The sequence below is a fragment of the Camelina sativa genome, chromosome 19 (genome assembly GCF_030686135.1).
Source record: "Camelina sativa cultivar CO46 ecotype springtype chromosome 19, ASM3068613v1".
NCBI classification, from domain to species: domain Eukaryota; kingdom Viridiplantae; phylum Streptophyta; class Magnoliopsida; order Brassicales; family Brassicaceae; genus Camelina; species Camelina sativa.
This window is the reverse complement of record NC_141898.1, coordinates 25117449-25141031: the sequence shown is the minus strand read 5'-3', so window position 1 is coordinate 25141031 and position 23583 is coordinate 25117449. Positions and strand designations below refer to the sequence as shown.

The 23583-nt window shown below is 39.1% G+C and overlaps 2 protein-coding genes and 1 non-coding gene across 3 annotated transcripts; 1 reads left to right on the top strand and 2 right to left on the bottom strand.

Moving 5' to 3' along the window:
* Positions 1–72: 72 nt before the first annotated feature.
* LOC147920996 (uncharacterized) lies at positions 73–1164 on the bottom strand. The gene is made up of 2 exons (XM_087501330.1): positions 1020–1164; positions 73–878 (listed from the first exon to the last, which is right to left on the bottom strand). The coding sequence occupies exons 1-2, from the start codon at positions 1162–1164 to the stop codon at positions 73–75; spliced, it is 951 nt and encodes a 316-aa protein (XP_087357456.1).
* Positions 1165–7499: 6335 nt separating this feature from the next.
* On the bottom strand, positions 7500–8896 carry LOC147920995 (uncharacterized). Its single transcript, XM_087501329.1, has 4 exons — positions 8404–8896; positions 8185–8300; positions 7771–7909; positions 7500–7681 (listed from the first exon to the last, which is right to left on the bottom strand). The coding sequence occupies exons 1-4, from the start codon at positions 8894–8896 to the stop codon at positions 7500–7502; spliced, it is 930 nt and encodes a 309-aa protein (XP_087357455.1).
* A 12642-nt stretch (positions 8897–21538) lies between these two features.
* Positions 21539–21645, top strand: LOC147920994 (small nucleolar RNA R71). The gene has a single exon (XR_015591893.1). It is a non-coding gene; the product is annotated as a small nucleolar RNA R71 (small nucleolar RNA).
* Positions 21646–23583: the final 1938 nt, after the last annotated feature.

Below are 23583 nucleotides of genomic sequence, written 5' to 3'. Positions count from 1 at the left end.
TCGTCTCGTTCAAGCGTGGATCAAAACGACCCGAACGAAAATACTCTCTAACCAAAGCCACCAAATCCCCTTTTAAAGAGGGCCAAAACGTTGAAAAAACAACGCTGTCATGTTGTCGGGTCCCGGAGATTTCTCAGGATGCATAGCAAACAAAGCTTTTCGAACTTCCGACTCAGTAATTTCCCTGGTAAGAGCTCTGTTCATATTATCCGTGATAAGTGGGGAAATATCCTGGAGCATATCTGAAATACCACTCACATCTGATTTTTTAAAAAGATCCTCAAAGTACGTTGCGGTTATTCTCTCCATTCCCCGAAGCGATTCATCCCAGACATTATCTGAGCCAAATAAACCAACAATCCTATTTCGCAGCCGCCGCTGCTTAGTAGAAGCATGGAAAAATTTAGTATTTTTATCTCCAACCCTTAACCAAAATTTCCTAATTTTTTGCTGCCAATACAATTCCTCATCCCGATATGCTTCTTTAAGTTTTCTCTCGACACCCCTGATGTCCTCCTGAGATATCGAGTCATCCATCTTCGCCTCCTGCAGTGCCGCCTTCAAAGAAGAAATAAGAGAGGGACCGGAACATATATTGTTCTTTCGCCACCAAGAAATTGTATTCCTACAGTTCTTTAGCTTATCCACAAAAACCGGGATCCGGAAATTTGTTGCACGATTCCACCCTGACTCGACTACCCCTGAAAAACCTTCCTTACCCAACCAACGTTTATCAAAACGGAATTGCCGATTCCGCCGCGTAACTTGTTTCAGACAAATTGCCAAAATAGGACAATGATCAGAACCAACCATCTCCAAATAGTCAACTTTCGAATTAGGAAACATACCATGCCAATCCTCATTGCCTAAAGCTCGGTCTAAACGACACCAAACCACTTGATTATTGCAACGATTACCTCTCCAGGATAACTGCTCCCCATAACAAGTAAATTCGAGCATGCCTCAAGAACGAAGCATTGATGTAAAAGGCACAAAAGACGAAGCTGGGCGCAAATTACCACCCCTTTTCTCATGATTCCGAACAAGTTCATTAAAATCACCAATCATAAACCAAGGGTCAACACAGAAAGAACCAATATCCAATAGCTTATCCCAAACCTTCTCTCGAAGTTGAGGAACTGGATCACCGTAAACAAAGGACATAAAAACCAATTGTTATCCAGAGAATGCTTGTACATCAATAATGCGATCACTCTCGTATAAAATTGAAAGTTTTATTTCATCCATGAAAAATAAAGCTAAACCGCCACGAGAACCATGTGGATCAACAGAATACAAATTATTATAAGCAAACTTATTCTGAAATTTTTGTAAATAAGAAAAACATTTTTTTGTCTCTGATACAAATAAAATGTCTGGTTTATGCGTCTTCTACAAATCTCGCAAATATTCCTCTGTCAGGTCAGCCCCTATGCCCTGACAGTTCCAACTTAGAATTTTCACTTATTCGCTGGTGGTTTCGGAAGAGCCACCATTCCTTTCTTTCCTTGACGACCACCCTCCAATGGTTTACCACTCACTGGAATGTTGCCTTGTTTTCCCCCCAACTTCTGTTTATTTCCTTCACCTGCATGTTTAGACAGAGCCTTAGCTAGTAAACGTTTCCCCGGAGAAGCCAAAGCCAAAGTAACTCTCCCAGAACCACTAACACCCTTTCTAACATGAGGACTAATAATCCTCCGTCGGAAACCACTCTGTTCCCCTAGAGTACAAGCAGACATAGCACTATTAACTACACCCACATCTAAACCAACCGAAACAGGAATAAAGGAAGTACCTTGCTGACTACCATCAAACTCAACCTGAATCGCAGTTCCCTGGCCAGCTTGGAGAACAGTCTCCTGATCCAAAGAAGCATCCGCTTCATGGACAGCCTTAACATCACCCTTAACGTTACCATCATATTCACCATCCTCAAGAAGATCATCGGTTACCATCATATAGATTGCTATTTTTTCCTCTATAGAAGAATCCTATTTTTTCCTCTATTTACAAAGGTTCTTCTATTTATAGAGATTGCTATTTTTTTAGAGGAACCTTTGTAAAAAAAAAATAGGGTTCCTCTATAAATGGAGGAAAAAATAGCAATCTCTATTTTAGATTTGAGAATAGAGGACCATTGGAGTAAAACTCACCTCTATTATAGAGTTCCTCTATTATAGAGGTTAAAATATAGGACCATTAGAGATGCTCTTATAGAGAAAATATAGCAATCTCTATCATAGAGGTGAAAATAGAGTCCATTGAAACAAAAATTAAATTAGCATGCTCTAATTCCCATCCAGTGCTTAACTCCATTTCCACTTCTCGATTCATCTCAACATCTCTACTCCTACAACCCAAATTGATTGACACCCGATTATTTCCATCACACATTGCAGTTCCTTTTCTGTGAAACAATTTAGGAGATCCAGTCGTATTTAAGAACAACCAAATCTGCAACTCGAAGAGATACTGTAAATGTATTTGCCGTTGATTGATTTCTTACACGGCGGATTCAATTGTGGATTTTACAAATCTCCTTTAATTGGGTAAGTTGATTCTGATAACGGTAAATCAAACGACTATCACTTCCTAATGGGTTAGAATTTAGCTTTATCGTTTTCAATTTGAGTAATTGTTCTAATTTGTTTTATCATGTTTTATCAATTCTATCAGAAAAATATTAGTGTTCAGCAATTTATTAAAATTATATAATATATATCCTTTGCTTTAATTTTTTATGGTCTGATTGATACTTTTCATACAATTATTCAGTGAATATAAGAAGATCTAATCAAAACAGAGATAGAGACATCATACTCGGTGGATTCAATTGTGGGTTTTACTGATCTTCTAGACTTTTTTTTTTTTTTTTTTGGACAAACTAATCTTCTAGACTAATCCCAGATAATTGGTTAAGTTGATTTTTGATTCCGCTATTAATAAACGACTATCACTTCTATCAAGTTTGAATTTAGCTAATATTCTTAACAATTTTACTAATTGTTAGTATTCGTTTGATCAAGTGTTCCACTTCTATCAACAAAACATTAGTCTTCCTTTTTGTTCTAAATTATACATATACTTTGTTTTGGTTTCGTATGTGCTGATTGATATATACTAATTTTTCAGAGCATATGTGAAGAAGATCTAATCAAACAGAAGGACAAAGGGAGAGACATCACTGTAAGTTCAGATTTACTCCACGATTATATAATTAGGAGTATCTTAAATTTTTACATTATATTAATGGTTTGTACTAAACATCTGTAATATATATCAGGTATCATGAAAAATTCTTAATGATTCTCCACTGACCAGAGAGAATCATTCGATGAAACTTGTGTAGCTGTTGTTTCTTGACGGTCGCATGGATCAGAGTACCTAAACACAAATGAAAAACACATTCATAGTGAGTTAACCATTTATGTGAAATATTCAAAAACATAAACGTAAATTATTTGAAAGAACGATTATTAAGCTTATTAAGACATCAGCTAGGACCATTTCCAGGGATCTTCCAAGCATATTTGAAAGAACGATTTTTACTTGGATCTTCCAAGCAGTCTTGAAAGGCTTGATCGATGCTAGATCAGTTATTGGTAGGTTGGCATCCATTTTTTAAGCTTAATCGAGATGTGCAGAAAAGATTAGATGGAAAGTATGGAATGAAGGTGTATGACTAATGAATATTTACAGTTAGAGTATATTCTCTTAATATATTCTGATATTGATTTGTTGATTGATTCGGTCGGTAATCAAATTTTCGAAAGTTTAGGAGACTGATTTTTCAGTTTCTTTTTCCGAAATCAATTAGGGGAATAATAATTAGTAGACTAAAAATTAGGATCAATTTATCGGAAATATATTTGGTAAAGATATGATATCTTAGGAGAATGATTATGTGATTCCATATTTGGTTAAGATATGATATCCAGTTCATAATGATATGATCGATTTCTTCTTATTGTAATTCTGATTAATATCCCATAAATTTGAATTGTTTCCTAAATTATAGGAACCTTAAATATACACCCGCCTTTGTTTTATTGGAATTGTTTTTTTTTTTTAATTACTTTTTGTGGGATGATATTTTTAGATTTCGGATATAAACAACATGTATCCGATTTAATTAATTTCGGGTTATTTATAACCCGACCCAAAAAAAATTTGGTACTTCTCTTTTACTAATATCGAGATTCTAACTTTACCATTCATTTACTTGTTACTGAAATTGTAATATGTATATACCTTTTGTTTTTCTTCGTAAATAGTAAAACATTATTATATGTTTTTAAGTAGATGTAGATGTATAATCAATTACTAAACACTCATTCTCTGTTTCATGTAAGAAAATAATATAGTACGTACAACACAGCAACGTAAAATGTGATAGATCGTCTGAACCCACTTAAACCCACTTAAACCCACTTAAAATAACATGTCATCGGAGAAAAATCACACTTTCTTTAATAGTTCTGTTACGAAGACAAAATCGTCTGAACCCACTTAAATTTTTTGAAATCTCTATTGATGTTTTGTTTTCCATCACGATTTTCACTGGTCTATATTAAACCCTAAATCTAAACATAAAACTAAATCTTACAAACGTTAGCTCTGAACCCGAAAATCTATATAACGTAATTTTATTTAGTTGTCAGCACATATAGGAGGAGAATTTATAGCATATATTCTTTGCATTGTAATGTGTGGCATAGAGTTTGGATTGGTAGAGAGAGGGAGAGCAATTACGATGTCTTTGTTAGAGAACCCAATTAGACGGTGGCCAAACGAGAGTTCTTTGTGAACCAAAATCTCAATTTCCTCCCACTAAGCTCAGCTTCTTGAATAATGCTTTTGCAGGATTAACCTTTTCCTGTGTGGCTGTATCCAAAATACTTTCAGTCACCTTTAAGAATTCAGACAACAAACCTCCATTTCTATGAGCTTTCTGGTTTCAACAGCAATGTTCTTTGGCTTTAAGTTCTACAATATAATAACGCTGAGAATCGCGGACAAATAGAACATAGCATTCAGAGATGCATGCCCTAGTGCCCAGTTACTTCGACTCGGCTTGATGTTTTTGTTTCAAGCCCTGAAAAGAAAAGGGAAAAGGCTGAAATTCTTATAAATTGTTACACCACTCCTTTCCCTTTAAAAAACATCTAAAATACAGAACATGGAGGTTTGAGAATAAACGCGTTGCGTTACAAACAAAAGAGACGAAAACAGAACCGAAACCGCAATTTAAACCAAAATTACAAGTAACAGCACAACCTCACCCTCAAACACACAACTAAATTTGTAAAGACCTAAATGAATGGACCTAAGCCAAAAAGTTCCAGAAGTTGTCGACTACAAAGACATCATATGACGTGATCTTTCAAAAGCTAATTCATTTTCCTATCACTTTCGTCAAGGTATCCAAAGCTAATTCACAGGGAATAGTCTTATATAACGTGGTCTTTCAAGTACTTACAGACTGATCATGGTTAACTATCTCTTTTGTTCTTCCCTTCATCTTCCTTTGGTCATTCTTCTCATGATTATTTTACCTCTCCTACATCTCTTTTTGTTCTTTTCATTGCTCCATTTTCCTTCTTTTTGCTCCATGAACCTAAAAGAGACAAAAGCAATGCAAATATGCACCTCGGGACCTAATTATGAATGCAAAATGATGAAAAACTAAGTGACATGAAGCTTTAAATTGACAAAAACACAATATATCAAATGAAATCCAAAAATGCTCATAAGTATTACAACTTATTTCGAATGTAGAAACTGTATAGTAGTAACTTAAAATTTGTCTGATTAAAATTTATCAAATAAAAGATGTTTATAATTTTTTCACTATTTAATTTATTCTTTTTAAATTGTTTGAAAATCTATCGTTTATGTTAGGGCTGGACAAAATATCCGAACCCGAAAATTGAACCCGAATCCGACTAAAAATACCCGATCCGAACCCGACTCTGAACTTAAAAATATCTAATTGGATGCTTTTAATAAATGAATCAGGTACCCAAACCCGATTGGGTATATCCGAACACCCGAGAAATATCCGAAACCATCCAAAGTTATATATCTTTAACAATAGATTGAGTCATATTACAAGTTTTATAAGTAATTTTATAATCAGTATTACAAGATAAATTAGTTTTCATTTTTAAATGTGTCAATTTTCATATGTTACGTTAGATAGATTATATAGTTCTAACTTTGAATTTGATGCCATTTGATGTTTTAAGAAGTTAAAAATTATCGGCTTGTGAATTTGGTGTTTTGTTATTTAGAAATTGTCTTTTTCTTTTCATGAATTCAATTTGGTTTAATATGATTATAATCATTTTTAATGAATTTGGAATGATTTCATTTTTTTTAAAAAATTCGGATTGATATCAGAGTTTTTTCTTTGGTTTGGATAAAAAAGATACAAATCTGATCCGAACCCAAAATATAATTTGAGGCTCTGGGTGTAACCCGAAAATACCTAAACCCGATGGGTGTTTACCGAATCTAAACCGAAATCCAAAAATATCTGAATGGATCTTATTTTTCTAAACCCGAAAACCCAAAATATCCGACCCGATATCTGAAAAAGTACCCGAACGCCCACCCCAACTTTATGTCTTCAAATCTATTCAATCAAATTCTAATAAATTCTTTCATCCAATACCCCTCTTAAATTCCTGCTTACATTGAATTCGACCCGACGGATTAATTATTGGTTGAAGTCAAATTAAAATATGATTAACGACCTAGATGAGATTTCATTTTTAGAATTGATATTTCTTTTGTTTAATTTGTTTGGTATTGAGTTTGAGCTTTCATATATATAGAACAAATAATGCCAGATAAGATTCATATGTTAGGTCTACTTGTATCTACTCACTTATCAAAACTAAATACAAGGACTTACAAATACATTTTTTGTCACGAAAAAAAAATACTTAACATTACATTATAACTCACTCTTTTATGGAAAGAAAACCTCAGTTGAAATGATTGACTTAAAAAAAGGCCCTTGAAAATGATTACAAAAGAAAATAAAGAACATGGCTAAACAAAAAAATTCTCAACAAGAAGTGTTAAGAACTTAAGCTGTTTGAGGTGAACAATCATATATAAGAGAGATTGCTCAATCAATTTCCCAACCGAAGTTCTAACACTACAAAAAAAATGGTTGATTGCATCGCTCAAATAGTATCACAAAAATAAATGATATTAATTTAAAAATGAATAATATATGGTATAACATCAGTTTTAATTATTTTTTTGAATGAATGTTAAATTATATTCAAACAAAAAAAAAACCTTTGTACAAAGTATTGCATCTGTGTTTCAACACAACTGAAAAAAAATTAAGAAATCAAACCTAGCTTAAGGTCTGGACTGAAACCAAACTTGTAATCCATCCTTTAGCTTTTCAGGGTTGATTCGCTGAACAGAGGATATCTTGTTACGAACTAGGTGGTCCAGAAACTGGATAAGCTGAGTCAAAGTGTGCGGCTATTCACCATGCCGGCGTTTGTTCCTCTCACACCAGAGAGTATGGACAGAGGCTTGAAAAAAAAAATCGAAGGATGTAGCGGGTAGAGCCTTGAAAAATTGAACCTCTGAGGATCTGCGCAAAACTGTTTGTGTAATGGTGCCGAAGGAGCTTTCGGGTCAATAGTGCCTAGATTCGAGAGGAAAATACACAGCCAAAGAAAAGATGTTCCAATGTCTCCAAAGGTGCTTGGCAAAACACAGAAGATAGAGAGGCACCATTGTTCCACACAACCATACGGTTACCCGTTGTGACCCTGTTCTTGACTGCAAGCCATAGCATGAAGGAATATTTTGGAACAGAGTCAGAGAACCAGACAGCCTTAGCCCAGTTGACCTGAGGCTTCACTTGACGTAGCTGTAACCAAGTTTTTTAGGTTGAGGAACGAAACTTATACTGATTATTTGATGCTCGCCACAAAGCAACATCTATCTCCAAAGAGGGCCCCCTGACACAGATTTTTGCTAATTTTGCCTCAATGTCATTCAGAGTAAGATCTCTATGGTGGCGCCTTCTATGAGTAGAAAGCACCGAGGCTACTGAGGCTGACGATGGGATCCTCAAAAGCAATAAACCCTCTACTCCCCAACACGTCATAATATAATCTCCCAAACGGACACCATTGATCATACCGGAAAGAGGTTTGCAGTCCACTCTTTTATCTCCACACAAGAGAAAACCTTTGCATGGGCTCGGTATTTTAAAAGCTTCTGCCACATCCAACTACCACGGCTGGTAGCATTACTCACTGACCAAAATGAGGGACACCGAAGGAGCTCCCTTTGAACCCAGTTAACCCATAAAGAGCGTGTACCAGAAACCAGTCTCCAAATTAGCTTGAAACAGCTAACTTTGTTTGCCTCTGCTAAAAAGTCCAAGACCACCTTCAGACTTGGGAAGACAAACATCCTGCCATGATACCTTAGTCTTCTTCGCGTTGAGCTCTGGCCCAGACCAGAGAAAAGCCGAGCAGATTTTCTCAATCTCCTTTACACAAGCACTCGACAAATAAAAAGCTGAAATCCAAAAATGAGTAAGGCTAGAGATCATTGAACTCAACAATTGCAAGCGTCCCGCAATAGATAGAAACCGACTCTGCCAGGAACCGATACGCTGTCGGATCTTTTCAAGTGGAAGGCAATCAACAAGAGACATCCACCTGGGAAGTAAATGGTGGCCTAAATAGCGAACCGGCAATGAACCACTTGCAAATGGAAACCGAGCCAAAACTTCAGTCCGAACAGAACTTGAAACTCCAGCCATGAATAATGTTGATTTCTCCAAACTTATGCTTAGGGCAGAAAATGCTTCAAACTCCTTAAACACCTCGAGAACCCCTTCCATCGAGGAAACATGTCCATCATAGAAAACTAGAATTTCATCAAACAAATATGAGTTAATCCGATACTCCTGCAGCGAGGGTGGTAACCAAACTTCTGAGCAATTGCGGCTCTATCAAGGAGCGTAGAGAGAGTATTCATGCAGATCACAAACAGGTATAGAGAGAGTGAGCAGCCCTGCCGCAAGCCCCTTGCACTCCGAAAGAAACCAGCTAACTCGCCATTGATTTGAACAGAGAACGAAGCACACAATCGAATCTAGTGAATAAATCTCTCAGGAAGATTCAACGCTGCAAGTACATTAAACAGAAAAGGCCACTGATTAGAATCAAATGTTTTAGAGATGTCGATCTTCATGACACAACGAGAAGAAACCTCCTCCTTGTGATAATCCTTCACCAACTTTATTGCAAGAAGCAAATTTTCCATTAGCATCCTATCTTTTAATGAACGCATGACTGATTAGGGGCTATAAAGCCAGGGAGGATGGCTTTGAGACGACGAGCTAGTATCTTTGAAATGAGCTTATAAAACACATTACAACAAGATATTGGTCTGTAGTCTTTCATTGCAAGAACCATATCAGTTGTAATTATTGATATGGTAATCGAATAATTTGACATCGGTTCAATAAAAGTGACACAATTTTATTTTACTTTGCATCACTTCAAAAATATTTAACAGAAAATATAATTTTTTTTTTGTTGTCACGAACCTGACTGGTTTTCATTAAATCAAAGCTGGTACAGTAGGTGAAGAAAGTAAAGCCGATTTAGCTAACGCATCAGCTTTCCTATTCCTGTCCCTTGGCACAAAATCGAAAGAAACACAATCGAAATTTAAAGACAAGTAGAGGATGTCGTGGTGAATCCCGTGAAGCTCCTTGAAAGAAGCCTCAAAATTAAGCGCTTTGATCAACTGTAATGAATCTGAAGCGAAAGAAACTCTCTTGAAACCCAGATCAAGAGCTTGGTGGATGGCGAGAAGTAAAGCAGAAGCTTCTGCCATTAGTGGGGGAGATGATATTCGTGGCCACAGATTTGGCCTTGATTTCAGAGGATTGAGATCTGTCAAGGAAGATCCAACCAAATCCAGCTTCCCTCGTCTCCTCTCGCCATGATGCGTTAGAGAAGCATTGGATGGTATCCAAACGGAGAGCTGGAGTTACCCGGATCTGGTCTGATGATTTCGTAGGTGATGTTTGGTCTTGGACTGCAAGCCATTCTCTAGTTGATGCGACGGTGAGTGTTATGATTTCAGAACAAGAGAAGTGTCGGTTTTCAAAGATCCTCTTATTCCTGGAATACCATAGCTGGTTAGAATGTTGATTGCCTCAATTCCTTGTTGTATGTTCGTAAAAAGTGCTGAGTATGGTGGATTCTTAAAAGGTTCTGATTCCCAAACTTCTGATGCATAGGGACAGTGGAACAATAAATGGATGACCGATTCGTCAGCATTGCAGTGAGGGCAGGTAGCAGATGGATTTATCCCTCTGATTCACAGGTTTTGTCCAGAAGGAAGGGCGTTTCTCATAACTTTCCAGATTAGAAACCGAACTTTTGGTGGGCAGTGAAGATTCCAGATGTTTTTGTTCCAGTGGAAGTTTGGATTGAGGACAAGAAGGTTTGGTCTTTCCCTGTCTGTAGCAGCATGATACCCTGTCTTGGCCGAGTACTCACCCGACTTGGTGAGTAACCAAATGTATTGATCAGGGGATCCTAACTTGCTTGGACGAAGATTAAGGGTCTCATTGTAACACACGCGAACCGAAATCCCGGTTTGGGGATTGCATCGGTCGATGCAGAAGGTGCATCGGTCGATGCAGGTTTAGTTTTCTGCGTTTTAACTTAAGTAAAACAATGCGTTTTGGGCAAAGGGAAGAGGAAAACCATTAAGTCGATTGTTTTGTCGCATTAGTCGACTTTAGCCGTTTTTGAGAGGAACAAAGGAGAGAAAGAGTGTTCTTGGTGATTTCTGTGGGTTTGTGGCGTTTCCTGGTGAGATCTGAGGCTTAGAACGTTGTAGGAGCTTGCTAGGAGTGTTCTATTGCTTGTTTGACGTTCAGATTCTTCTGTGGCAAAGGTAAGTGTAGGACCATGGCTTATCTAAGCTAGAGCTTCTCTGATCTGCTTGTCTATGTGTTGTTAGGCTTGTTAGATGGTTATTTGGGACGTTAGGAAGCTTTCTTGTGGCTTGGGATCGAGTTTTGTGGTTGCAGGAACAAAAATCCGGCGAAAAGCTTCGGGGAACACGATGCTCGGCATGTTGCATCGGTCGATGCACTTTGTGCGTCGGTCGATGCAAGGGCGAGGACGGCGGGTAAAACCTAGGGTTTTCGTGTTATGTCGAGCATGCGTCGGTCAATGCAGTGCGAGTGTCGGTCGATGCATGTGTAACTTGAATCGGTCGATGCATCCCTTTTATCGGTCGATGCATCCCCATGTGGTGTCGGTCGATACATGTTGGTGTCGGTCGATGGAGAGTCCTGGTTTGTTATTTGTTGTTTGTTAATTGTTGGTTGATAGTTAGAGATGTCTCTATTGCTTGTGTGTATAGCCCAGTAGATGGGAGGATTGCCTTACTGAGTGTTTATAAAATACTCATGCATTGCAATTTGTGTTTGTGGTGCAGGTAAAGGCAAAGTGTGATCGTGGAATCAAGGCAATGAAGAGGAGGATGTTCTAGGGACTCGATTGGATGTTGTCTGGCATTGCTAGGTTGCTAGAGTTGGGTCATTAGAAACATTTCTAGGTTGCTGGTTTCATGTTTTCTGATGATTGGTATTTGGATATTGTTTATGGTTATATTTGATTATTGGATTATTATTGGTTACTAATATTGGTTATTTCCGCTGTTTGATTGTGGTTGTGGTTAGGTGGCTAGTGGGTATGAGATCACTAGTTGTAGTATATTATTATTATTTATTATTAAAAAAAAAACGGGTCGGGTCGTTTCACTCACTCTAGTATTGAGGTAAAACTGTTTGGATCTTGGAGCTATCCCAATCCTTAGATATCGGGCAAATAGGTTCCTCAACCTTCATATGTTGATTTTGTTCTGTAGGAGGTCCCAGAGGTGTGACTGGTGAAGAGAGTGATATCCAGGGATTGTACCAGACAGAAGTTGTCGATCCCAACCCAATTGCTTTGCCTAGATGGGATTTCAGCAGGTCTCTCCCAATACAAATTCCATGCCAACCATGAGAAGCAGTGGAGGAAACGGAACATTCCAGGAATGGGTTGGACTTACAATACTTGCCAAGAAGAGTTCTAGCCAGTAGGCAGTCATGTTTGGTGAGAATGCGCCAACTCACTTTTGCTAGGAGGGCATCGTTGAAGCAGGTAATATCCTTAAAACCTAAGCCCCCATCTCTTTTTGTCTTTGTCATTTTATCCCATTAAATCCAAGACATTTTCCTTTTTTTTCTGCAGAAAAATCCCACCACAATCGAGTGAGGGCTGATTGGATTCTTTTGCATAAAGAGACAGGTAGTTTGAAGCACGACATGTTATAAGTTGGCATTGCCGAGAGAACAGACTTCAGCATAGTTGTCTTCCCCGCAACAGATAAGCGTTTTGACGACCAACTTACTGCCTTTTGACGTATTCTGTCTATTATGAAATTAAACAGATCTTTCTTTTTCCTGCCAAACATTTCAGGGAGCCCTAAATACTTCCCAAGACCACCAGCTCTCTGGATTCCTAAGGTCTGTTGAGCCAGATCCTTCGCAGCTTCAGGAGTCTTTGACGAGAATGTTAATGCAGATTTGTCTTTATTGATCATCTGACCCGATGCCGATTCATATTTCGTCAAGATTTCCATCAGAAGTTTACAGCTCTTGACATCGGATCTGCAGAAGAACATGGTATCGTCGGCAAAAAGGAGATGGTTTATCCGGGAGCAACAAAGAGCAACTCGAACCCCAGGTAGCTTATTCTCTTGCTGTTCTTTTAAACAGAGGCCTGATAAGATCTCACCATACAAGATGGACAGATACAGGGATATCAGGTCCCCTTGTCTAATTCCTCTCTGGGGAATAACTAAACCTTGGGCAGAGCCGTTTAGCAAGTAGGAATAGGATGCAGTGGTCATACATTGCATAATCCATTGTATCCACTTCCTATGGATACCCATCCTTTCCATTACCAGACTGATAAAGTCCCATTCAATACGATCGTATGCCTTTGCCATATCTGTCTTTACTGCCATATAGCAGCATTTCTTTGCATCTGAGGTTTTTAGATAGTGCAAAATCTCATGAGTAATGAGCACATTATCAGTGATTGCTCTCTTAGAAACAAAGGCTGATTGGTTTTCGGAGATTACACTCTGTAGGATTGGTTGGAGTCTTCTAGACAACACCTTCGAGATAACTTTGTAAAAAACTGATCAAAGGGCAATAGGTCAATATTCAGCCATCTTTTGCGGGCTTTTGACTTTGGGTATGAGCCTAATGTTTGTTTCATTTATCGACTTTTGTAGGCAGCTGAAACTCATATTTTTGTAGTGTGTGAAATGGATGAAATGTGAATGTTATGATGATGAACAATGGTGAAAGCAAGGTGTTTCAATTTCCCTTATGCAGTTGTAGTATAAGAGGTGTCAATCCAATCTGAGTGTTTGTGAACAATCAAAATGTGCATATGAGTCTAAGTCAAGCCAGATGTAAAGGTTGTTTGTCACTAGCAATCCTATGATGAAATGTAAAGTGCAGAAAGTAAAACTACAAGAACTAGAAGCTAAATGCAAATGGAACAGAATGATTATGACAATTATGAAGCTAAAACAGAAATAGAAACTATGATAATGCAAGTATTGAACTAATGCAAGGTAAGTAATGAACAGGATACTAAATGAATGCAACAGAAATGCAACTAGAGTGAAACAGGACAAACACAAATCATAAACACAAGTTCTGGGTTGGAACTCGAGCAAGCACTCGATCGAGTGTAGATCGAGTGCAGGGTCGAGCTGGACAAATACGCAAAACAGAGCAACACAAGAAAAACAGAGCAATACCAAAACGAATCAAACAACGATCAAACAACAGGATTTAAGCTAATAAATAAATAAACAAGGAAGGTCTTGAGAAGGGATTCATGGGCAGGACTATGATTGAGGTCATCTAACTTGGTCAACAAATCTCAAACAACTTGAGCTAATGTCTAGACATATATTTCTAAGACATGTTTAATCCACTCTCATGGCAAGAAACAATCTAACTCATGCATCTCTAGACTTGTTCTCACAAAGTAAAGAATCTACACAAGCAAGCATTAAGCAATATGCCAAAAATCAAACAAGACTTCTAATCTCTTAGCAAGCCTAATGATAGTCGCTAGATCTAGCCTTATCTATGCTCCTTAGACATTGGTGTGATGCTAAGAGGCTTGAAATCAGATCCTACCCTCTCAGATATAGGATCAGCATTAAGAACATCTAGCCCAGAAGAGATCTACAACAATCAAGCTTGACCAAATCAAACAAAGCTCAAACACAACCCAGCCTAACCCATCCTCAAGATCCTAAGCAACTACTCACAAGCATACATGATGAACATCAAAGTCATAAACCCAGAAAATGATGAAACTTGCCTGATTAGATAGATAAAGCAAAGATCTACAATATTGAAGAAGGAATCAAACACGAATTCTTAATATCTGGAAAGTTATGGAACCAACAAAATCCAAGAATCTTATGTTTTTCTCCTTCAAGGAGGCACAAGATCTAAAAATAAAAGTGCAAAAGGAATAATTCCCAAAAAGAGTAAAAACTAGGTTTTTGACTATCTAAAAAGCTGGCTCCTTTGGTGGCTGCAGGTACAACCCCTTTAAATAGAAAAAATAGTGGAAGCCCTAAAAATGCTAAAAGACAAAATAGCCAGGCGGCTCGACCAACTCGACCTGGTGCTCGGTCGAGTGATCGGTCGAGTTGGCTCCTCTTGTGCTCCTCCCACTCGGTCGAGTCCCTCTCAGCACACGGTCGACTGTCTGGTCTAGTGGACAGTCGAGTTGGACTTCGGATCTTGGTTCTTCAGCCTTAGCTCCATTGCTTTCTCCTCATGATTGCTTCACTTCTCCTCTGCATTGCTTCCATGCTCCTTAAGCTCCAAAATCAACTGTTTATGCATGAAAAGATGCAAATGCAATGCAACTAAACTCTAATGCAAGAACAATCCTAAAGCTATGCAATAATGATCAAAATGGATAGCAAAAGATGCAAAAGATGTGAATATATTAAGGGAAAACAGGGTAAAATATATGAACATCAACACTCCCAAACTTAGTCTTTGCTTGCCTTCAAGCAAATGAACAAGACATAAGAAGGTAGGTGAGGTTTGAAAGTGGGATCTCAGTTCCTAAAGCTTGCAAATAGACCATCTAGAATCAATGTCCAAGTTACTAGTACTATGATGCAAGTTGAATGAGCTGTACTTAAAGATTTTAGACAAGCATATCACAACCTTTACTGATTTGAGCCTTAGATATCCACATGCATTCAAATCAACCATTTCCTTTAACATTCATTAATCAAGAACATGAATCAATTCTATGCAATGCTTCAACTCATTTGGCTTGGTAGTAAAAGTTTTAGAGACAATGATGGTCTCTCTTTAGAGTGGGGCTTATCAATATCAAGGTTCTCTCATAAAAATGGATTGAGCTTTAGAAGAACGCTAAAGGTAAGAACACTTAGACACATACAAGAACAAAACCTTGTCTACCCAAAGGCACCCAAAGTGTTTATCCTATCAATCTAAACCCAATTGATCCTAGTGCTACCCTTTAACCTCTTCTCTTCTCTTTCACCCTTTTCTCTTTTGATTTTAAAGTCTTAGGAGAGGTTTCTTATTTGATCTTTCTAGTGGAATGGGAGATTCTTACTTATTTGCTATGGTTTTCTTTTCTTCTTATTCTTAAGACATAAAAGCATTTTGCTATACTCTTCTTTTTCTTTCTTTCTTTTCTTTGACTGAAACCATCTTTAAACAATATCATACTTCCCATTCTTTCACTAGATTTTGATTTTACTTAAACACATTCCCCTCCTAAAGACTCTAACCTTTTCTTTCTCTTTTCCTCTTTTCTTTTCTTTCTTTTTCAAACAACCAAATCCCAAACCCAACAATGAAATCACCTAGTCCTATCTAGTTTGGAAAATGCAAACTAGAACTACACAAGGCATTATTCTTGTCAGTTCAAACCTAACACTTTCTACCAAGCTCAATCCCAAAATAGGCCTTACACACTCAAGAATAAACATGGCTTGAAAGAAGGGTTGGTTAAGGGTATTGGAAACTGATTTTAATGATTCAATCAGCTACTTGGATCAACAAGAGTGGTAAAAAGGAGAAAGATGATCCAAATATGTATATGATATCCATGAGTTTAAAGCAATGCACACATTGATATTTAACAGTCAATATTAAGTTCTTATAAGTAGGAAATGGCATCAAATCACAACATGCTTCAATTTAGACCAAATGCAATGCAGGAATTCAAGGCTTGGTTCAATCTTTTTTTTTATAAGGATTTTTGCAAAAATTTTCAAATTTTTAGGGTTTTTCTATGCCTTAGATGCTATGCAAATACTAACATGATGATGCTAAAAATTTGAAATAAGAACACAAAACACAATATCAAATGTTATCTCAAACCCTCCCCCAAACTTAAATCACACAGTCCTCTGTGTGAAAGAAATTTGTAAGAGGATTCAAGACCAAAAACAAAACACAATATCAAATGCAATGGTATTTACAAGGGAAGGTGATTGTGGTACCTTAAGGATTGGAGAAGAAACTATCTACATCCTCTTGCATGCTGTCAAAAGTGTAGTTGGGGTCTTGTTGATGACTTGGAGGTGGAGATTGGGGTAGTTCGACGATGGGAATCGACCGGGACTCGGTCGAGTACGTGCTCGAGTGGGGGGGGGTCGAGCTGGACCGCGAGTGTCAAAATTCTGACCTTGCTGCTGGTAGAACAGCTGGTAGAGTGCTGGATCCATGAAGTACTGGGGTGGGATGGGAGGGTAACCTGGATATCCTGGATAAGCAGCTGGAGGTGGGAAGCCATAAGGTGATCTGGGCTAGAACTCGGCCGAGTGCATCTGGGGTGCTCGGTCGAGTGGGTGCTCGGTCGAGTGGGTGCTCGAGTGACCCGGTCGAGTGCCTCGAAAATTGTTGTTCTCGGCTACTTGAACTCCTCTTCCTCTGATTTGGCTCGTACATTGAAGCTCTAGCTGGTTCCACAGGGTTTGCAATTCTTGAGAGTGCTCTAGTTGAGCTACTCCTCCTCAAGGGGCTTGAATGGCTTGGAGATGAGTTTGCACTCTTCAGCTCAGCAATCTCCTTCTTTAGGCCCTTGATGGACTTAGCCATATTGTCCACCTTCTTCTTTAGCTTATCAAACCTCTTCCCATGCCACTTGCTCCACTTTTGTAGGAGAGTCAACCTCTTGCTAGTCTCTCTCACTCCTCTACTATCCCTTGGGTTGGGCTCATAATCTTCAAAGTAAAATTGCTCCTCCCCATCAGCCATTTGTACATCTCCAGCTTCATCAACTCTAGGTTGAACTATCCCATCAAACAAGAACTCATTAGCTGGCCAAAAGTCAATGTTTGCTCCTTCTTGAATGGTGGTGAGCTCTTGGTTAGGTAAGATCAACTGTTTTTCCCAACTGTTGGAAGCTCAAAGTTTAAGATGTGATTTCCTTGATACATTTCCTTGGCCAATATGAGAGTAGAGGTGAGGTAGCTTGAGTCAATCCATCTTGGCAAAACCTTCTCTCCTCTAAGTGGGACCTTGGCAGCTTGTAGTATTGGAGTGATGATGCCTCCAATGGCTAAGGCTCCTCTTGACCCTTTGTTTTGTAGCTTGCCTACCCAACTTCTCAAATATATCATGTGGTCAATGAGCACCATTGCAAGGTCAGTCTCCACAGTGGTCCTAAGAATGATGGTTCCATTTCTTGCCTCAAGGATGATTCCATTGAGAGCCATGTCAATTATCTTGAGCTCACCCTCATTGAGATTTCCAGTCTTCTTCCTAGCAAAGAATGTATTTGCTAAGGCCTTGTGGAAGTACCTTAGTACTGGGCTTCTTATCTTTGAACTCTTGGTCTTGGAGGATGAATAGGTGATGTTGTCTCCAATGGTTTCCCAAATAGCATAGAGCTCCTCTCTTAGTATCATCAAGCTCCTATTACTACCAACTTCAAAACCAAACACATTTGCTATCTTCTTCAATGAAAGCTCATAGTTCTTCCCCTTGATTGTGAAAGCAATATGACCAGCTCCAAACTCATCATCCTTCCTTGCATATGTGTGCAGCTTGACTGTGGCTAGAAACTCACAACTTTCTTCTTTACACCCCTCCATGCAAAGCCCCATGAACTTGGTTAGGTTGCTTTTCTCAAAAAGATACTCCACATCTTCATCAATGACTAGCTTCTCCATGGTTTCCTTGTGTGGATATCTAGTCCCCAGGAACTCCATTCTCATGAAGGCTTCATAAAGTTGCCTCTTTGTCAAACCACAAGATTCTGCTTCTCCATCATCCTCTCCCTCTTCTTCTTCACCTGCTTCTTCACTCTCACTCTCAACCTCCTCTTGTTCAATCTCAACTGCTGGCCTCTTCCCTTTGGCCTTGTTTCTCCTCATGAACTCACTAAGAGTTGGCTCACTTTCTTCTTCACTTTCAGTTCTCTCAGGATCTTCCTCAACTGACTGATTTCTTGAACACGGCATCTGACTCGATCGACCACTCGGACCACCACTCGGTCGAGTGCATGCTCGAGTGGGGCGTCGAGTGGTTCTTCCAGCTTCTCCTTTTGATTGTAGGCGATCATCACAACGTTCCATGGAGCTCGCAGCCGCTTATTGAGACTTCCTAGTAATCCTTGAAGACATTTTCGAATAGAACTGAAGGGAATAGACTCAAAGCTTAAGGTTAATAGGTTAGCGACCCAAAAACTTAAAAGAGCTAAGTTTGAGCAAAAGATGAACTTTGAGAGAGATTTTAAAACTTGATTTTAGTTGTTTTGAGCAAATGAGAGAGTGTGAGAGATATAGGATCGTGTAAGGCTCTATTTAAAGAAGCTAAGGGGACAAGGAGACAAGGGTGGAGCGTCCATACCATTCAAATTTGAAATGGGAATCTTTGACCTGCTTTTTGCTGCCACTCGACCCCGCACTCGACCAGCACGTGGTCGAGCTCCTTGAACAAAGTTTGAAAATTCAAATTTTTCTTCTTTTTCTTCCCTCCACTCGACCATTCTAGAGAAATGGGAATCGAGTGGGCCTTAGTTCTTTTCCAACTCGGTCGAGTACCTCTCGTGGGCTGGTCGAGTGGGCTTGCGAATCTCCTTCCCCAAGTCCATATCTCTTCATACCCATCTACACTTTCATTAAAAGGCCTGCCCAACACAAACATAAAAGAAAACACATCAAAACTACTAAGAAAATAAAGCATATTTACAGAGGATACCTTAGGGACTTCCTCCCTAGTGAGCTTGTTTAGAGTTACTAAGCTTGACTTTGGTTGCCTTCTTAGGCTTTGTTTAGATACCAAGGAGGTGATGAAATCCTCCCTGGCACTTCTTGATCACTGTGAGTCTGATCCTTGATCACCTCACCCTTAACACACAAACCATATTTCTTCTCGATTTTGAGCCTTGGTCTTGCTTTCCTTAATGACCTCTTGTTTAGCTTGACTTGGAGATCCTTAACCATACCAGTCAACTCTTGAACTGACCTCTTAAGCTTTTCCACAGAATCTTCTTGAAGAGAGAGATTGTCCTTTGGAGTTGCCTCTTCACTTAAACCTTCATGACCACCTTTGTCCTTGATAGTAAAAGGTTGATCATCAATGGTAGGAAGGTTGGTTGGGTTATAGATGTTAAACTTCATAGCTATATCCTCAGAAATGTTCAAGGTCACAAGACCTTCCTTAACATCAATAACAGCTCCAACTGTTGCTAAGAATGGCCTCCCAAGGATGATAGGATCTTCAGGTTCCTTGTCCATCTCCAATACCACAAAATCTGTATGAACCCTTACTCTTCCTATCTTGACTGGAATATTCTCCAACTTGCCAACCACATCTCTGTTTGAACCATCAGCTAGGCATATATGAAGGTTGGTGGACTTGAAGTCAGTGTGCCCAAGCTTTTGTGCTATAGAATAGGGCATCACACTGATAGATGCTCCCAAGTAAGATAAGCACTGGTTGTAGTGATGATAGCTAAGTGTGCAAGGAAGATAGAATGGACCTGGATCCTTAAGCTTAATTGGGATGATTACTCCTCCAAGGTCTTCAAGATCCTTTTCATCTTGAGCTTGAGCCTTCTTCTTTGATAAATCAAGCAAAAAATCCTTATAGAGAGGATATGGATCATACTGTTCCAAGGCAGGTCCTCTCTCTTCTTCTTGGTAAGCAATGATGATCTCTTGTATGCCCATCTCTTCTTCTTGTTTCTCAATCACAACCTCTTCCTTCAAAGCCTTCTCTTCCTCTTGTTGCAAAGCCAACATTTCTTTTTTCTCAATGATTTCACTTAATTCCTTAAGCTTTTGTGCCTTGAAACGTCCTGGGAATGGTAGAGGCGGTTTGTAAGCAGGAGGGATGTATTTAGCAGGCTTGACAGCTTCTGACTCTTCAGCTCGATCGACCACTCGAACACTCACTCGGTCGAGTGCATGCTCGAGCACCTGGTCGAGTGCAATCCCGGATTCAGTCTGCTTTGCACAAACTTCACTCTGAGCTTCAAGAAATGACCAATCCTCCCCAACTTGAACTTCACTGTCCTCAGTGACTTCTTCTTCAAAGATATGAATGGCTTTGGCAGTAAACTCCCTTGGGTTTTGAACTGCTTTTCCAGGGAGTTGGGTGGGTTTTGGAGCTGAAGTAGATGCTATATTGCTCTCCATATACTTCACTCTTGAGTTCAGACCTTCAAACTTCATATTGAGATCATTATACTGTGATGTTAACCTTTGATTCAACTCAGCAAACTGTTTGGCTTCCTCAATCTTTCCATTGGTTTGCCCAATCAACAGCTGTTGTATCATTGCTCTTAGGTCTTGTTCCTGGCCTTGGTTAGTCTGAAACCCTGGTGGGGGACACAATTGGGGCTGGAACACTTGTTGCTGCTGCTTGGGTGCATAGTTGTTCTGTTGTTGAGGCTGAGGAGGTGGATAGACTTGGTCTTGAGGGTTGGCTACATTGGTGCTCCTATAAGAGAGGTTGTTCTGCTTGAATCCTCCACCTTGGTTGTAGCCTTTGTATCCTCCTCCTTGGTTCTGCATATAACACAACTCAGCAAACTCCCTATCTCCTTCTTGGACTAGAGCTTCTTCTTCACCAATGAAGTGAATGGTTTTTGATTGGCTTAGGAGAATCTTGTCAAGCTTCTCATTGACCATCTTTAAATCCTGCTTGTATTTGTCCTCTTGATCAGTGGAGGGGAACCTTATGGTTCTATCATAATCTTCATTATAATTACCATCTGACTGAGCAAGGTTCTCAACCAATTCCCATCCTTCTTCCACATTCTTGTTGAGAAAGTTTCCATTGGAGGCTGTATCAAGAAGCATTCTCATCTTGGGAAGCACTCCTCTATACAAAGTGCTTAGAAGGGACTCATTGCTGAAGCCATGGTGAGGAAACTGAGTCTGGAATCCTTTAAACCTCTCCCAAGCTTCACAAAAGCTCTCATTATTCCTTTGAGCAAACCCAAAAATTTCATTCCTCAACCTAGCAGTCCTTGCATTGGAGAAGAACTTGGCCAGAAAAGCTTTCTTGCATGCATCCCATGTGGTTATAGCTCCAGTAGGAAGAGTCTTCTCCCATAGATGAGCTTTGTCTACAAGGGAAAATGGGAATAGCCTTAACTTGAAGCCATCTTCACTTACTCCATTGATTTTTGTGAGTCCACATATTCTGTCAAACTCATCAAGGTGATCTAGAGGATCCTCCATTGGCAACCCATGGAATTTGTTGGCTTGTATCATGGAGATCAATCCACTCTTGATTTCATAATTATTATTGGCCACAACAGGAGGCACAATACCAGCTCTTTGGTTGTGTGTGTTAGATGCATCCCCAGCACCAATGTTCCTTGCCCTTGGAGCTTGTTGATCTTGTTGCTCCATTAGCACTTGTTGTTCTTGTTCCTCAACTACTCTTCTTTGCTTATGTCTCAAACCCTTTTGTAGTCTGTGGATGTTGTCAATAGGCCTTTGAAGATTGTTTTTGCCTTTTGGCCTTGTGTGCATCAACAAACTCGAGTACAGACTCGAACAGGTACACGGTCGAGCGCAGGCTCGAGTGGGTGGTCGAGTCGACTGGGAAGTGATGTCTATTTGTATCCGGCTTCTAACTCGATCAAGTGCTCGATCACTACTCGGTCGAGTGGTGGTCGAGTGGGTGGTCGAGTGGGTACCTGAAACTCAAGACAGCCAAGCAAAAGAAGATTCGAGTTCAGTAACTTCACAAGTGTATAAACGAACTTAATCTTAGACTAATAATGATCCTAAATGTCACAAAACAAACTCAAATGGGCAACAACGCCAAATTGAAACTCATGTTGTTGTAGTGTGTGAAATGGATGAAATGTGAATGTTATGATGATGAACAATGGTGAAAGCAAGGTGTTTCAATTCCCCTTATGCAGTTGTAGTATAAGAGGTGTCAATCCAATCTGAGTGTTTGTGAACAATCAAAATGTGCATATGAGTCTAAGTCAAGCCAGATGTAAAGGTTGTTTGTCACTAACAATCCTACGATGAAATGTAAAGTGCAGAAAGTAAAACTACAAGAACTAGGAGCTAAATGCAAATGGAACAGAATGATTATGACAATTATGAAGCTAAAACAGAAACAGAAACTATGATAATGCAAGTATTGAACTAATGCAAGGTAAATAATGAACAGGATACTAAATGAATGCAACAGAAATGCAACAGAAATGCAACTAGAGTGAAACAGGACAAACACAAATCATAAACACAAGTTCTGGGTTGGAACTCGAGCAAGCACTCGATCAAGTGTAGATCGAGTGCAGGGTCGAGCTGGACAAATACGCAAAACTGAGCAACATAAGAAAAACAGAGCAATACCAAAACGAATCAAACAACGATTAAACAACAGGATTTAAGCTAAGAAATCAATAAACAAGGAAGGTCTTGAGGAGGGATTCATGGGCTGGACTATGATTGAGGTCATCTAACTTGGTCAACAAATCTCAAACAACTTGAGCTAATCTCTAGACATACATTTCTAAGACATGTTTAATCCACTCTCATGGCAATAAACAATCAAACTCATGCATCTCTAGACTTGTTCTCACAAAGTAAAGAATCTACACAAGCAAGCATTAAGCAATATGCCAAAAATCAAACAAGACTTCTAATCTCTTAGCAAGCCTAATGATAGTCTCTAGATCTAGCCTTATCTATGCTCCTTAGACATTGGTGTGATGCTAAGAGGCTTGAAATCAGATCCTACCCTCTCAGATATAGGATCAGCATTAAGAACATCTAGCCCAGAAGAGATCTACAACAATCAAGCTTGACCAAATCAAACAAACCTCAAACACAACCCAACCTAACTCATCCTCAAGATCCTAAGCAACTACTCACAAGCATACATGATGAACATCAAAGTCATAAACCCAGAAAATGATGAAACTTGCA

Coding starts and splice junctions, on each gene's coding strand:
- LOC147920995 (XM_087501329.1), bottom strand. CDS start 8,896: ATGGAAGGGGTTCTCGAGGTGTTTAAGGAGTTTGAAGCATTTTCTGCC. Junction 8,301..8,403: donor TTTTAGCAGAGGCAAACAAA/GTTAGCTGTTTC, acceptor CATTTTGGTCAG/TGAGTAATGCTACCAGCCGT. Junction 7,910..8,184: donor GGACTGCAAACCTCTTTCCG/GTATGATCAATG, acceptor ACTTGGTTACAG/CTACGTCAAGTGAAGCCTCA.
- LOC147920996 (XM_087501330.1), bottom strand. CDS start 1,164: ATGTCCTTTGTTTACGGTGATCCAGTTCCTCAACTTCGAGAGAAGGTT. Junction 879..1,019: donor GAATCATGAGAAAAGGGGTG/GTAATTTGCGCC, acceptor GGTGTCGTTTAG/ACCGAGCTTTAGGCAATGAG.